The sequence below is a fragment of the Rhinatrema bivittatum genome, chromosome 12 (genome assembly GCF_901001135.1).
Source record: "Rhinatrema bivittatum chromosome 12, aRhiBiv1.1, whole genome shotgun sequence".
Taxonomy (NCBI): domain Eukaryota; kingdom Metazoa; phylum Chordata; class Amphibia; order Gymnophiona; family Rhinatrematidae; genus Rhinatrema; species Rhinatrema bivittatum.
This window is the reverse complement of record NC_042626.1, coordinates 58,576,455-58,588,524: the sequence shown is the minus strand read 5'-3', so window position 1 is coordinate 58,588,524 and position 12,070 is coordinate 58,576,455. Positions and strand designations below refer to the sequence as shown.

Genomic DNA, 12,070 nt, shown 5'->3' with positions numbered 1-12,070 from the left:
CGAAGCAAGTAAATCAGGAGCGACTGGCCCATTTTGGTTCTCCCCGCAGCCTTTCTCTCTCTCGCCAGCCCTGTTCTCTTCCTTACCTCCAACGCATTTGGATCCGGGACTACCTCAATCAGGCAGACAAGAACAAGGACGACAAGATGACCTTCAAGGAAATCAAGAACATGCTTAAGATGATCAACATTGAGATGAATGATATCTACGCCCTCCGTCTTTTCAAGGTGGGTGACCCTTCCTCCCAATCCTGCCAGCACTCTTTCACAAACATGCCTCCCCCAAAGGTGCTTCTGTAGCATAGGACTTCCCCTTCTCTCCCTCAGATCTTAATACTCTTCATGCCACTCCAACCCCAGCCTGTCTCCTCAAGGTTAAAGACCTGCCAGAACCTCTCAAGTAAAGTATGAGTCCTATCCAAGGTGTGCACTCTGTAACACTATCTCTACAGGGGCTTTCTTTGCCTCTATGAATTCCCACTTCCTCTCCACCTCTACCCTCATCCTGGCGTGCAGAGCAGTGAAGCTAAAAACTCGGGCTCAATCCCACCTCCGCCAGTCCCTGTAGGACCTTCGGCAAGTCGCTTCTGTGCGCGACCTCTCTCTCTCCCCAGCCCCATCTGTGACCTGGAGCTCACCTTAGCCTTATGCCTTATTCTCCCAAACAATGTCGACATGAGAGGCTTCTTAGAAACAAAGAGGACATTCTTCGGGAGCTTTTCCTGACCTCCTTATATGTAATTCTCCACCCGAGCTCTAATCATATCACTGAAGTACTTTTGGGGAGGGTATATGAAAGATGAAGCTTTATAGTTCCCCTCAGTGCTTCTGACTCATGGTGGGGGGGGGGGGGGAATGTGCAGAGGGGGTGGCCAGCAAGAGTTTTATCATCCAGCTGCAGTGTTCTTTGAGCGGGGAACATCTGCATTGCATTAAGCCATCCATCGTGCCAAGCAGAGATCAGAGCTCTACCAGCAGAGCCTCAAGGCAGAGAGAAAAGAAAATACAAAATAGTTTTAGTGCAGCCTGACTGACCTACAGCCTGGATCCAGCAGAGGCTGCTTCCATCTGGAATGTGGCACTCCCAAAGCCGCTGCTCCACTCACACCCTCCTTCCTGGTTACAAAAACAGAGGAAAAGTCACTGATCTGTTCACGCTGGTGGTGGGGCAAAGGGTGTTGCCTCCCATCCCTGTATCCACCCACTCATCTGCATTTCTCCCCTTACGCACTGAGGACTCTGCGCCAAGTTACCAGATGTTTCCACTTACACCAGGGTAGCTTTTGTGCACTCCTTGGCTTGTTTTCTCCAAGTCTCAGTGCTTTCTGGGAGCTGCAGTCAAAACGTGCTGCCTTTTGAAGGGGAGGACTAATTGTAGATTACATCCCGTATATGGATCTGCTTTCTGGGTCTTCAACCCTGTTCTGTTCAGTCATGGCCTTGCTGATTTTAACCCCCCATCTCTTTTGTCTTGTCTATCTTGATTAGAGTGTAAGCGCCACAGAGCAGGGACTGTCTCTTAGGTGTACCTGTACAGTGCTGTGTACACTCTGTAGCACTATATAAATGTGAAATAGTAATAGTAGCAGGACTGCGGAATGCATTGGGCAAGAAGGGAAGGAAAGACCAGAGATCCCCGGGTGGTGTATGGCATGCAGAAGGGGTGGACTGGATGGGCTTTGTGAGCCTTGTCCATCATCATATTCTGTTTTCATGGAAAGAAAGCCCCCAAAATCTTGTAGATCTGCAGGAATGGGCAGCTCCTCTCTCTCTCCTGGGGGTGCCGTACAGTGTGATTTACCCCTTGCTTGCGGTTTCTTGTTACTGGCAGTACTTCCATGTCTGGTTTCAGGTCCTAGTTTCCTGGGAGTGCCGTACCGGCCCAGTGTCTGGGATGTATATAATATGGCGTTAATAACCGGGGTCCATCCTACAGCTGCAGGATTTAACGTGGGGATATTTAAGAGCCTTCCGTTTGGATAAATAATATTCTGGCTGTCAGAAAGAAGTTTGTAATAGCCCAGAACGTTTTTCTCTCCTTTTCACATAATCTCCGACTCACCAGCTCTTAGGCTGAGTACCTGGTTTTTGTTGCACTGTAGCAGGAGTTTTCCCCTCTAATCTGGGCCAGCAATGAGGAAACCTTGCCAGGTTGCCCACCGGCATTTCCGTGTCACCAGAAATCTGCTGGTGCTGCTGGATCGTCAGCTGCCTGAAAGGCGCCAGACCCCAACCAAGACTGCCCGCCAGAGGGTAAAAACGGAAAACGTTACTGCCCCATGGTACTTCACCATAAGTTGGGCAATCACATGGCCCTGCACACCACTGACATGCACAGTAGGGGTGGGGGGGGGGGGGGGGCAAGCTCAGGGATGGGCATCTTTAGAAGTGGGACCGTGGGGGGGGGGGGGCAAGCTCAGGGATGGGCATCTTTAGAAGTGGGACCGTGGGGGGGGGGGGGGGGGCAAGCTCAGGGATGGGCATCTTTAGAAGTGGGACCGTGGGGGGGGGGGGGGGGTGCTGGTGGGCACAGACGGAACAAACCGTGCTAGATCCTCGTGGGCTCTCGGGCGAGTGCGAGCCGGAGTAGAAGGAATGCGGAGAGCCGCGGCCTTGCACGGTGCACACCCTTTGGCAGTGCTATTCCTGGTGTAGCTGGCAGGGGAGGTGCTCACAAAGCAGCACCGGCTGGGGAAAGTTTATATTTAGAAGGAGCATCTGATGGTGGGAATCTGCTGTGCAGTGACAGCTAGTCGCCGAGCTAGAGTTCAGTTCATTGGGTGGTTGTGAGTGCGTGTCTGGGCCTGCTTCTTTTGTTGGTTTGAGGCTGCCTCGTCTCTGTTTTGCTCCTGTTACCTCATGTAACCGTATACAAGGGCCAGTGTGCCATAGGGGTTTGGGTCTATGGAAAATGCTTTTGACCCACTACCTGCACGCTACAACTCAAGAGTTGTAGCTAACTTCCCCGGGATCATTAGCATGTTAATGCACGTCACAGTGCTCCTGGGCTCTGTCTTAAAGGGGCCAACAGCCCCAAGTAAGACTCTCCAGAAAAGTAGCCAAAAATCTCAGGTTCTGCACAGACCCCCCTCCTGGCCCCTTCTGCCCCTGGAAGCGGCCCGCTGTTCAAATAATAATTTTAAAAACTTAGAAAATTGCCGCCAGGCCCCGCCTCCTAACCCCTCCCCTTCAATCAAAAATCCTGGCTCCAGAGGCCCAGGATCCTCATTCTTTACTCATAAATTAGTTCAGTGGGGGCCCGGAGCACCCCTTAAGCTCCGGGCCCGGTGGCCACCATTTTTCAAAATGGCGCAAGCTGGTCCTTTGCCCCATCATGTGCCATTTGAAAACCTGGCTGCCACCAGGCCCAGAGCTCCCACAGTTCCAGGAGCACCATCAGTGGGTCATTTACCACGGAAGAATATCACGTAAGTCACAAAGGGTCATTTACTGCTGCTTTGTAACTCCTGTGGTCTGGTGAATGAGTTCTTGAGTTTATACCCGAGGCAATGGAGGGTGAAGTGACTTGCCCAAGGTTGCAAGGACTGGTGGTGGTGGGATTTGAACCCTGGTTTCCCTGGTTCTCAGCCTGCTCCTCTAACTGCTAGACTACTCCTCTATAATCCTATTATGCTTCCTTCCTGTCCTAACTAAAATTCCTGGCTTCCCTTGGCCTTCCCTGGATGTTGTATCTTCTTTTTCTTTGATTAAACACGTTCTTGTCCTCTGTCCATCTGGCGAGATCACGTCTGAGAATTGTCTTCGTGGCCCCCTCACAACCAAAACCTGTCCCACTCCCAAACCAGTTAAATTTCCTCAAACCAATTTAAAACCAGTTGCGCGGGCAGAGCGTGGTTTGCTCTCTGCTCATTCTCCCTCGGAGCTGGGCTGCCACTGATGCCCCGCCGCAGAACTTGTGGCAGATGAAGTAATCACCAGTTTTGTGCTTCCCACAGAAGTGTGACCGATCGAACAACAACAAGCTGGAGGAGCACGAGCTGGAGGAATTCTGCACTCTGCTCATGCAGCGGCCCGAACTGGAGGAGATCTTCAGCCACTACTCCGGGGAGGACAGAGTCCTGTCAGCCGAGGAGCTGCTGGACTTTCTGCAGGACCAGGGCGAAGCTGCCACGCTGGAGAATGCGTGCCGGATCATCCAAACCTATGAACTCAGCGAGAAAGGTAATGTTTGCCGCCCTGTGGCCCAGTTTTTGAAAGGGGGGGGAGGGAGGGAAGGTGATCGGGCAGGGCTTAATTGGGGGGGGGGGGGGGGGGACGGCCCGGAGCACAGTTCTGGCACATCTTGTCAGGATTAAGAGGCGGGGGGTGGGGGTGGGGGGGGGGGCTCTGCTCCAGCCCCTCCGTTCCACGCAGCCTGCAGGGAAGAGGAGAAGGAGAAAGGGTGAGCCTGGAGCACACATCCACTCTGCTCCTTAATCCAGCCCCTCCCATCTTGTTCCCCCTCTCCCAACTTCTCCTGAATTGCAGGGAACAGAAGGGGAAGGGGGCGATACTGAAGTAGACACCGCAGAGCAGAGAACAGACTCAAAGAATTTGCCCAAGTTTGAAACGTGAGCAGGCGTGCCAATTGTCAAGACTTCTACCATATTCTTGATGGATGGCATCACTGCTCACAACTTTCAAATTTGTGTGCTAATTCAACCCCTTTTTGTGTCCATTATCAAGGGCTTACTTTCTGGCAGAATACTCTAGAACTGCATTCTGCCATCTTTTTTTTTGATACCCAGGAAAGCAGAGCAGAGCCAGCAGTGTATATTAGTTATGACAGCCCTGAGAAAACAGAACAGAGCCAGTGGTTGTATGGATTATTTATGGCCACCACCGCCCCCCCCCCCCCCCCCCCCCAGCCCTCGGAGGAAGCAGAGAAGAGCAGAGAGTGCTGGAACTGCTTACCCTGAGAGAAAGGCAGCCACATGGCTTTGGTTCGTGTATGTGTGTGTGAGAGTGAGTTCACGCTTGGTCCTGCTCCTGCTCCTTTGCGCAGGTCACACCTGACCATGGCCCCACCCATCTCATACACCATCCCCTCCACAGTGCTACTTGCTTTGTGTCTAAAAATTAAACCCTATTAACAGGGTTGCTTGGCCAAACTGATAGTAAGTGAAAGAGCAGTGAAATAGCGACAAGAGGGCAGCCATCTTGTCTGCAAGAGCTGCAAACTCCCACAGTGCAGTGCAGGTGATGATGTCACAGTGCACAGTGCTGGAAGAAGCATGTAGAGATGTCAGGCAGAAAAAGAAGGAGCGGGCTGAGGCCCTTATTATATAGGTTCAATAACTGAGATTAAAAAACTTAAAATCTTGGGCTTGAATGAGCACCTGCTAGGCAACTCTGAAAGTTTAGGAATACTGAGATATTGTAAGGGATTCCTATATCCTTCTGTCCATGATAGTTTTGGATGGTTCTGTACCCCCTTTCTCAAGGATCATGAAAGGGATGAAGCTACCAGGAGGAAGAAAATTTAGGAAACATTTTTAACAGACTGGTGCAGAGATGCAAAGTTGATTGCCCTAGAAAGACTGGAATGAAACAGAAAGCCACATCTTCAAGATCATAGCCTGTTTTATAATAACTTAAAGGTTAGGCATTTTGGCAGAATAAAAAATAAAATAAAAATCCATTAGGAAACCTCTAACTTTAAAACAAAAGCCAAGCACCGTGCTCTGGGCAGCGCTTTTAAAAAAAAAAACCTGCCGTGATGATCTGAAGAACAAACACACTGGCAGGAATGATAGGTTGTATCTTGAAGTAACTGTTTATGGTTATGTGTTAAGTGCATCTTCTGCGGAGCCTTTGCAACCCCCTGGGGGCAGCCGCACTGCACACTGGCGGTGGCTGCACATGGGCTGCGATGCTAGTGTGGAAGAACTCCACTGATTGCGGTGACTTTCATGACAATGACACAGCTGCTCCTGAGAGGTGGGGGAAAGACAGTTTAAGGAATTTTCTCCAAATTATCTTTCTTTTTTTTTTAACAAAAACAAATGGGGCCATAATTGCAATCAGTGAGTTTGATACTAAACTACACCTGCAGGTGGGGAGTTACTGAATCACAGCCACATGAATACTGAATCAGGAAATTGGTGGGGATAGTGATGGAGGGGGCCGAAGGGGGAGGGGGATAATTGTTCCCCTTACTTAGCAATGAAATATAAAGGATTCCTGCTCCAGTTCCCTTCAGGATTATTGTTATTAGTATTATTAATAAAAAATGTATTACTTGCACTCTCTAGCATTTGTGGCAAGGTGTATAAAAACATTCACAATTTAAAGTAAGGAACTAAACAAATAATAATCAAACTATCAGCAGATTGAAAGCATAAATGGTAAATTTAAGGTAATAAGAACATAAGAACTTGCATACTGGGTCAGACTGAGGGTCCATCAAGCCCAGTATCCTGTTTCCAACAGTGGCCAATCCAGGCTACAAGTACCTGGCAAGTACCCAAAAACTAAGTATATCCCATGCTACTGATGCTAATAATAGCAGTGGCTATCCCCAAAGTCAGCTTGATTAATGGCAGTTTATGGACTTCTTCTCCAGGAACTTATCCAAACCTTTTTTAAACCCAGCTACACTAACTGCCCTAACCACATCCTCTGGCAACAAATACCAGAGCTTAATTATGTGTTCAGTGAAAAAGAATTTTCTCTGATTTGTTTTAAATGTGCTACTTGCTAACTTCATGAAGTGCCCCTTAGTCCTTCTATTATCTGAGAGTTAACAACCGATTCAAATTTACCCATTCAAATCCTCTGATGATTTGGTAGATCTCCATCATATTCCCCCTCAGCCATCTCTTCTCCAAGTTGATCAGCCCTAACCTCTTTAGCCTTTCCTCATAGGAGAGCAATTCCATCCCCTTTATCATTCTGATTATCCTCTCTGTACCTTCTCCAGTGTATCTATATTTTTTTTGAGATGCAGCAACCAGAATTGAACACAGTACTCAAGGTATTGTCTCACCATGGAGTGATACAGAGGCATGATGATATTTTCCGTTTTATTAACCATTCCCTTCCCAATAATTCCTAACATTCTGTTTGCTTTTTTGACTGCTGCAGCACACTGAACCGACAATTTCAATGTATTATCCACTATGATGCCTAGATCTTTTTCCTGGGTGGTAACTCATAATTTCCATTCAAATTTCCATTTCCATTACTTTTTGTTTTAATGTAAACCGATATGATGTGTATTTTAATGTCGGTATAGAAAAATTGTTAAATAAATAAATAAATAAATAAATAAATAAATAAATAATATGAAACCTAACATCATGTAACTACAGCATGGGTTATTTTTCCCTTTCCCTGTATGTACCCAGATCAGTCCAGACTCCTGGTTTTGCCTCCCTTCCAATAGATGGAGACAGACACTTTCACAGCCACTGGCACATATCCAAGCGTAGCACCTGCAGTACTTCAGTATTTCTCTGTCTCCAGCAGATGGAGGAGGTGCAAAACCTACAGTTCTGAAACTTAGAAAAAGAAAAAAAAAGAAGTAGAAGAGATTTTTGCTTCTTCGATGGGAATTCCTCGCCCAGGAGATTGGCAGGTCCTGGTGGAGCCAGCCCTCCCGGTTGTAGAGACGGATGAGCAGGGGTAGGGGACCCCAGTTTGCTCTGGACCAGTTTGGAGGTGAAAGCTGGTGGTCCAGTTTCCTCACCTCTTGGAGCTCTGGGAGAAGCCTGGGCCGTTCCTCAGGTAAGACTGCTCTTTTACTATTTTCCTGTACTTTATAAAGTTTAGCTTAAAAAAAAAAGAAAGTTGATAAGGATATAGAGCAGCCAGGGCAGCGATCGGCCTTTCTCTGGTCTCCCCGGCACTGGCGGAGCAGGGAGGCAGCTTTGGGAGGTAGACTTATTTTTTCTCTCCGGTTCGCCCGAGATCGCTTGTTCCCCAGCACAGGTGTTTGCTTCGTGGGCGGCACGGTGTTCACTATGCCAAAGGAGGTTTGTTGCTCCGAGTGTGGAGAAAGCTCCACCTGCCTCTCCCGTGCTGGTTGCTGTTCCTGGTGCCTCCCTGGAGGGGAAGGTACATCGGGAGGGGCTGTGGCGGCATCTTCTTTGCAGCATCGGTCTGGGGGGCCAAAGGCTGCATTGCACGAGGCTGTTGATCCGTTCCCCCAGTAATAGGGGGGTCGTCTGGCTCATTTTACGAGGAGTGGGCCAAGATCACGTTGGACTGATGTGTTCTAAGTGTGATAGAAAAAGGTTATACTTTAAAGTTTGCGCGGCCCTTCTGAAGCCTCTTTATGGTATCTCCCTGTGGCCCAGGAGAGAAGAAGCGGGTTGTGCTTCAAACTCTCAACCGCCTGCAAATGTTAGGAGCCATACTTCCCATTCTTCGGCTCAAGCGAGGGAAGGGTCGTTATTCCATTTATTTTGTGGTTCCCAAAAAGGAAGGGACGTTCCGGCCAATTCTTAACCTGAAGAAGGTGAATCGGGCCCTCAATGTCCTTTGTTTTTGGATGGAAAGTTTACGTTCTATCAACATGGTGGTGCCATCAACATGGTGGTGCGAAGAGGGGAGTTCTTGGCCTCCTTGGATCTGACGGAGGCATATCTACATATCAGGATCCGTCGGACCATCAAAGGTTTCTACGGTTCATGGTCCTAGGGGAGCACTTTCAATTTTGTGCCCTTCCATTTGGTTTGGTGATGGTGCTGCGGACCTTCACCAAGGTAATGGTGGCAGTGGCGGTGGCCCTCAGGAGGGAGGGCATACTGGTGCACCTGTATCTGGATGACTGGCTGATACAAGCGAAGTCGCAAGACCTATGCAAGCAAGCAGTGGAGTTGGTGATCCACTGCTTGACTTCTTTGGGATGAATAGTGAACTTTTCCAAGAGCCATCTTCTCCCCTCACAAGTCTTGAGTTTCTGGGTGCACGCTTCGATACTCGCGTGGGGAAAGTGTTTCTCATGGAGGAGCGGATGATCAAGAAACAGTCCCAAGTTTGAAGTCTTTTGCAGGCCCAGGTGCCCAGGATCTGGGATTACCTACAAGTCTCAGCTCCATAGCCTCTACCATGGGCATTTGCTCATACGAGATCTCTGCAGCAGACATTGTTATCATGATGGGACCTGGTGTTGGAGCTGTTTTATCTTCCTCTACTGCTTACCGACTCGGCCATGGTGGCTGTCTCCTCACCATTTGAGCCGTGGAATGAACTTGGAGGTGCCGTAATGGATAGTGGTTACTACCAATGCCAGTCTCTCCAGTTGGGGAGTGTCAGCCCCAGTCAGTACAAGGACAATGGTCGGCGGAGGAGGCATCATGGCGTAAAAGAGGCGTTTTTGCCTCTTTTACTCAACTGCCCAGTCCAGGACCTGCCTGACAATGCCACGACGGTGGCTTACATCAACCATCAGGTGGGTACCAGGAGTCGAGCGGTAGCTCAGAAGTCGGAGATGCTCATGTCTTGGGGGGAGCAGCATCTGTCCTTGATAGTGGCCTCTCATATAGCAGGAGCCATGAATGTGCAAGCCGATTTTCTCAGCTGTTAGCGGTTGGACCCTGGAGAATAGGAATTGTCGGACGAGGCGATGCATCTCATTACTTGCAGATGGGGTGTTCCTCATATGGATCTCATTGCGACTCAGCGAAATGCCAAAGCTCCTCATTTCTTCAGTTGCAGAAGGGAGCGAGCAGCAGAAGGGGGTCGATGCCCTGGTTCTTCCTTGGCCAAGCAATCTCCTTCTTTACATGTTTCTGCTGTGGCCTCTGGTGGGCAAGGTTCTGAGGAGAATAGAGATTCATCCGGGACGGGTGATCCTGGTGGCTCCAGAGTGGCCCCGGAGACCTTGGTTTGCAGATCTGGTCAATCCAGCAGTGGACGGTCCGTTGAAGCTGGGGCATCTTCCAAACCTGTTATGTCAGGGACCCATATTTTCTGATCAGCTTTTGTCTAGCAGCTTGTCTAGCGGCTTGTCTAGCAGCTTGTCTAGCGGCCGCTTTTGTCTAGCGGTTTGGCTTTTGAGAGGCAGTGTTTAAGAAAGAAGGGATATCTGGAAGATGTTATTGCTACTCTGTTGAAGGCTTGAAAAACTTCCAGTTCTTTGATATATCTCAAAGTGTGGAAAGTTTTCGAGTCTTGGTGCACTAACCAAAGAATCGATCCTAGCAGGTGTCAGTGGCGCAGATTCTAACCTTTCTGCAGAAAGAGTTGATGAGAGGTTTGTCATTTAGCTCCCTGAGAGTGCAGGTCTCGGCCCTTGGTGGTTTTTGAGGCAAGATTCATGGAAAGCCCCTAGCAGCGCACCCAGATGTCGTGCATTTTCTCAAAGGCATGAAGCATTTACACCCTCCTGTTCATTCGGTGTGTCCGTCTTGGAGCCTTAATTTGGTCCTCAAGGGCTTGTATACAGCGCTATTCGAGCCTCTTAAGTGGGCTACCTTAAAGGATCTCACTTTGAAGGTGGTGTTCTTGGTAGCTATTTGTTTGGCCAGAAGAGTTTCCATATTTCAAGCCTTGTCATGCAGAGAGCCTTTCTCACGCATCTCAGATTCGGGGGGTATCATTAAGGTCGATTTTGTCTTTTTTGCCGAAGGTGGTTTTGGCGTTCCACTTAAGTCAGTCAGTGAAACTTCCATTTTTTCGGGATCTGGAAGCTGGTGCGCCTCATGCAAAAGAATTAAGACGTCTGGATGTCAAAAGGGCTTTGTTGCATAATTTAGAGGTCACTAACAGGTTCAGGTTGTTGGATCACCTTTTTGTGCTATGGAGTGGTGCAAAAAAGGGTCATAAGGCTCAAAAGCCATGATTGCGCATTGATTGAAAGAGGCTATTGGTTCCGCATACATCTGTTGGGGTTGACCTATCCCGGAGAGGTTAAGGGCTCATTCTACCCAGTCCCAGGCGTCCTCCTGGGCAGAATGTCAGCTCGTGTCACTGCAAGAGATTTGCAGGGTGGCTACTTGGACGTCTTTACATACCTTAGCCAGACACTACTGATCGGACGTCCAGGCTTCGGACATCGGCACTTCTGGCATTGGCATACAGACACTTCAAAGTATGCCTTTTGTTTGTGTTTACAACCTGCTTTTCAGTTGCCAGTTGGTTGCCAGTTGAGCAGCGAGTGCAATACAAAGCGCTTTGCATTCTACACAAAGCAATACATAATGAAAATGTTGAGTGCTAAATGCAGCAATAAGATTACACACACCGCAGAAAAATCTGAGATCTGCCAATAAAGGTCTCCTGTCTATTCAATCAGTAGTATCCGCTAAATTAACTTCCGTAAGGGAAAGAGCCCTGTTGCTGGCCGGACCAACTATTTGGAACAATCTGCCAACTGATCTAAGATTAGAATTGAATACAGCACAATTTAAAAAAAAAAACAACAACTCAAAACATGGTTATATCGGCAAGCTTTTGGCACAGAAAAGGATGAGACATAATAGGATCTTAAGAGCAGTGATTACATGGAGCAAGGATAAGCAAACAGTAAACATTAAGTAATGATTTGAATGGTTGAATTGAATGCAGGTATGTTTTTATTTTGTTCTGTAATTTATTATTTTAAAACTTTAAAAAAGTAAGAATGAAAATATTGTCATTGGAGACATTGTTTGTCATTAGTTTGATATTTGTAAAATTGTAAACCGTTATGATTGTTGTATCCAAATAGTGGTATATAAACGTTTTTAAATAAATAAATAAAATAATTAGGACTCTTATAACTCAGGTGGTTCTTTACTTATAGGCACATGGACTACTTTTACTTTTATTGGAACCTTTCTGTCAGAAAATAAACATTTATTACCCTGAGCATTGAACTGCCTGTTGGTTGTTTTTTAAAGGATGCAATTGAACGGAACAGGTTCAGAGAGAAGTGGCCTTACAGGTATAGGACAGATGCACTAAGCATGTTTCCCCATAGACACGAGATGGGAAAAACCCTCTAAGCGAAACCTCTAAGAGAAGCACCCTGCATAACCCTCAGCACACACAAGCTGTCATCCCCAAGTGTGTGAAATGTGATGCTTTCTGCACGTCAGTGAAACATTTACTAAGAAAATAGTTGGTCACACCTGAATGCTTCG

At 47.9% G+C, this 12,070-nt stretch overlaps 1 protein-coding gene across 1 annotated transcript in view; it reads left to right on the top strand.

Annotated features, from left to right (window-relative positions):
* PLCD3 (phospholipase C delta 3) overlaps nt 1-12,070 on the top strand; it is a 73,195-nt gene that overhangs the window by 32,600 nt on the left and 28,525 nt on the right. Inside the window, exons 4-5 of the mRNA XM_029572430.1 lie at nt 98-227; nt 3,956-4,181. Coding sequence (XP_029428290.1) covers nt 98-227; nt 3,956-4,181 — 356 coding nt within the window. The remainder of the gene's footprint in view (nt 1-97; nt 228-3,955; nt 4,182-12,070) is intronic.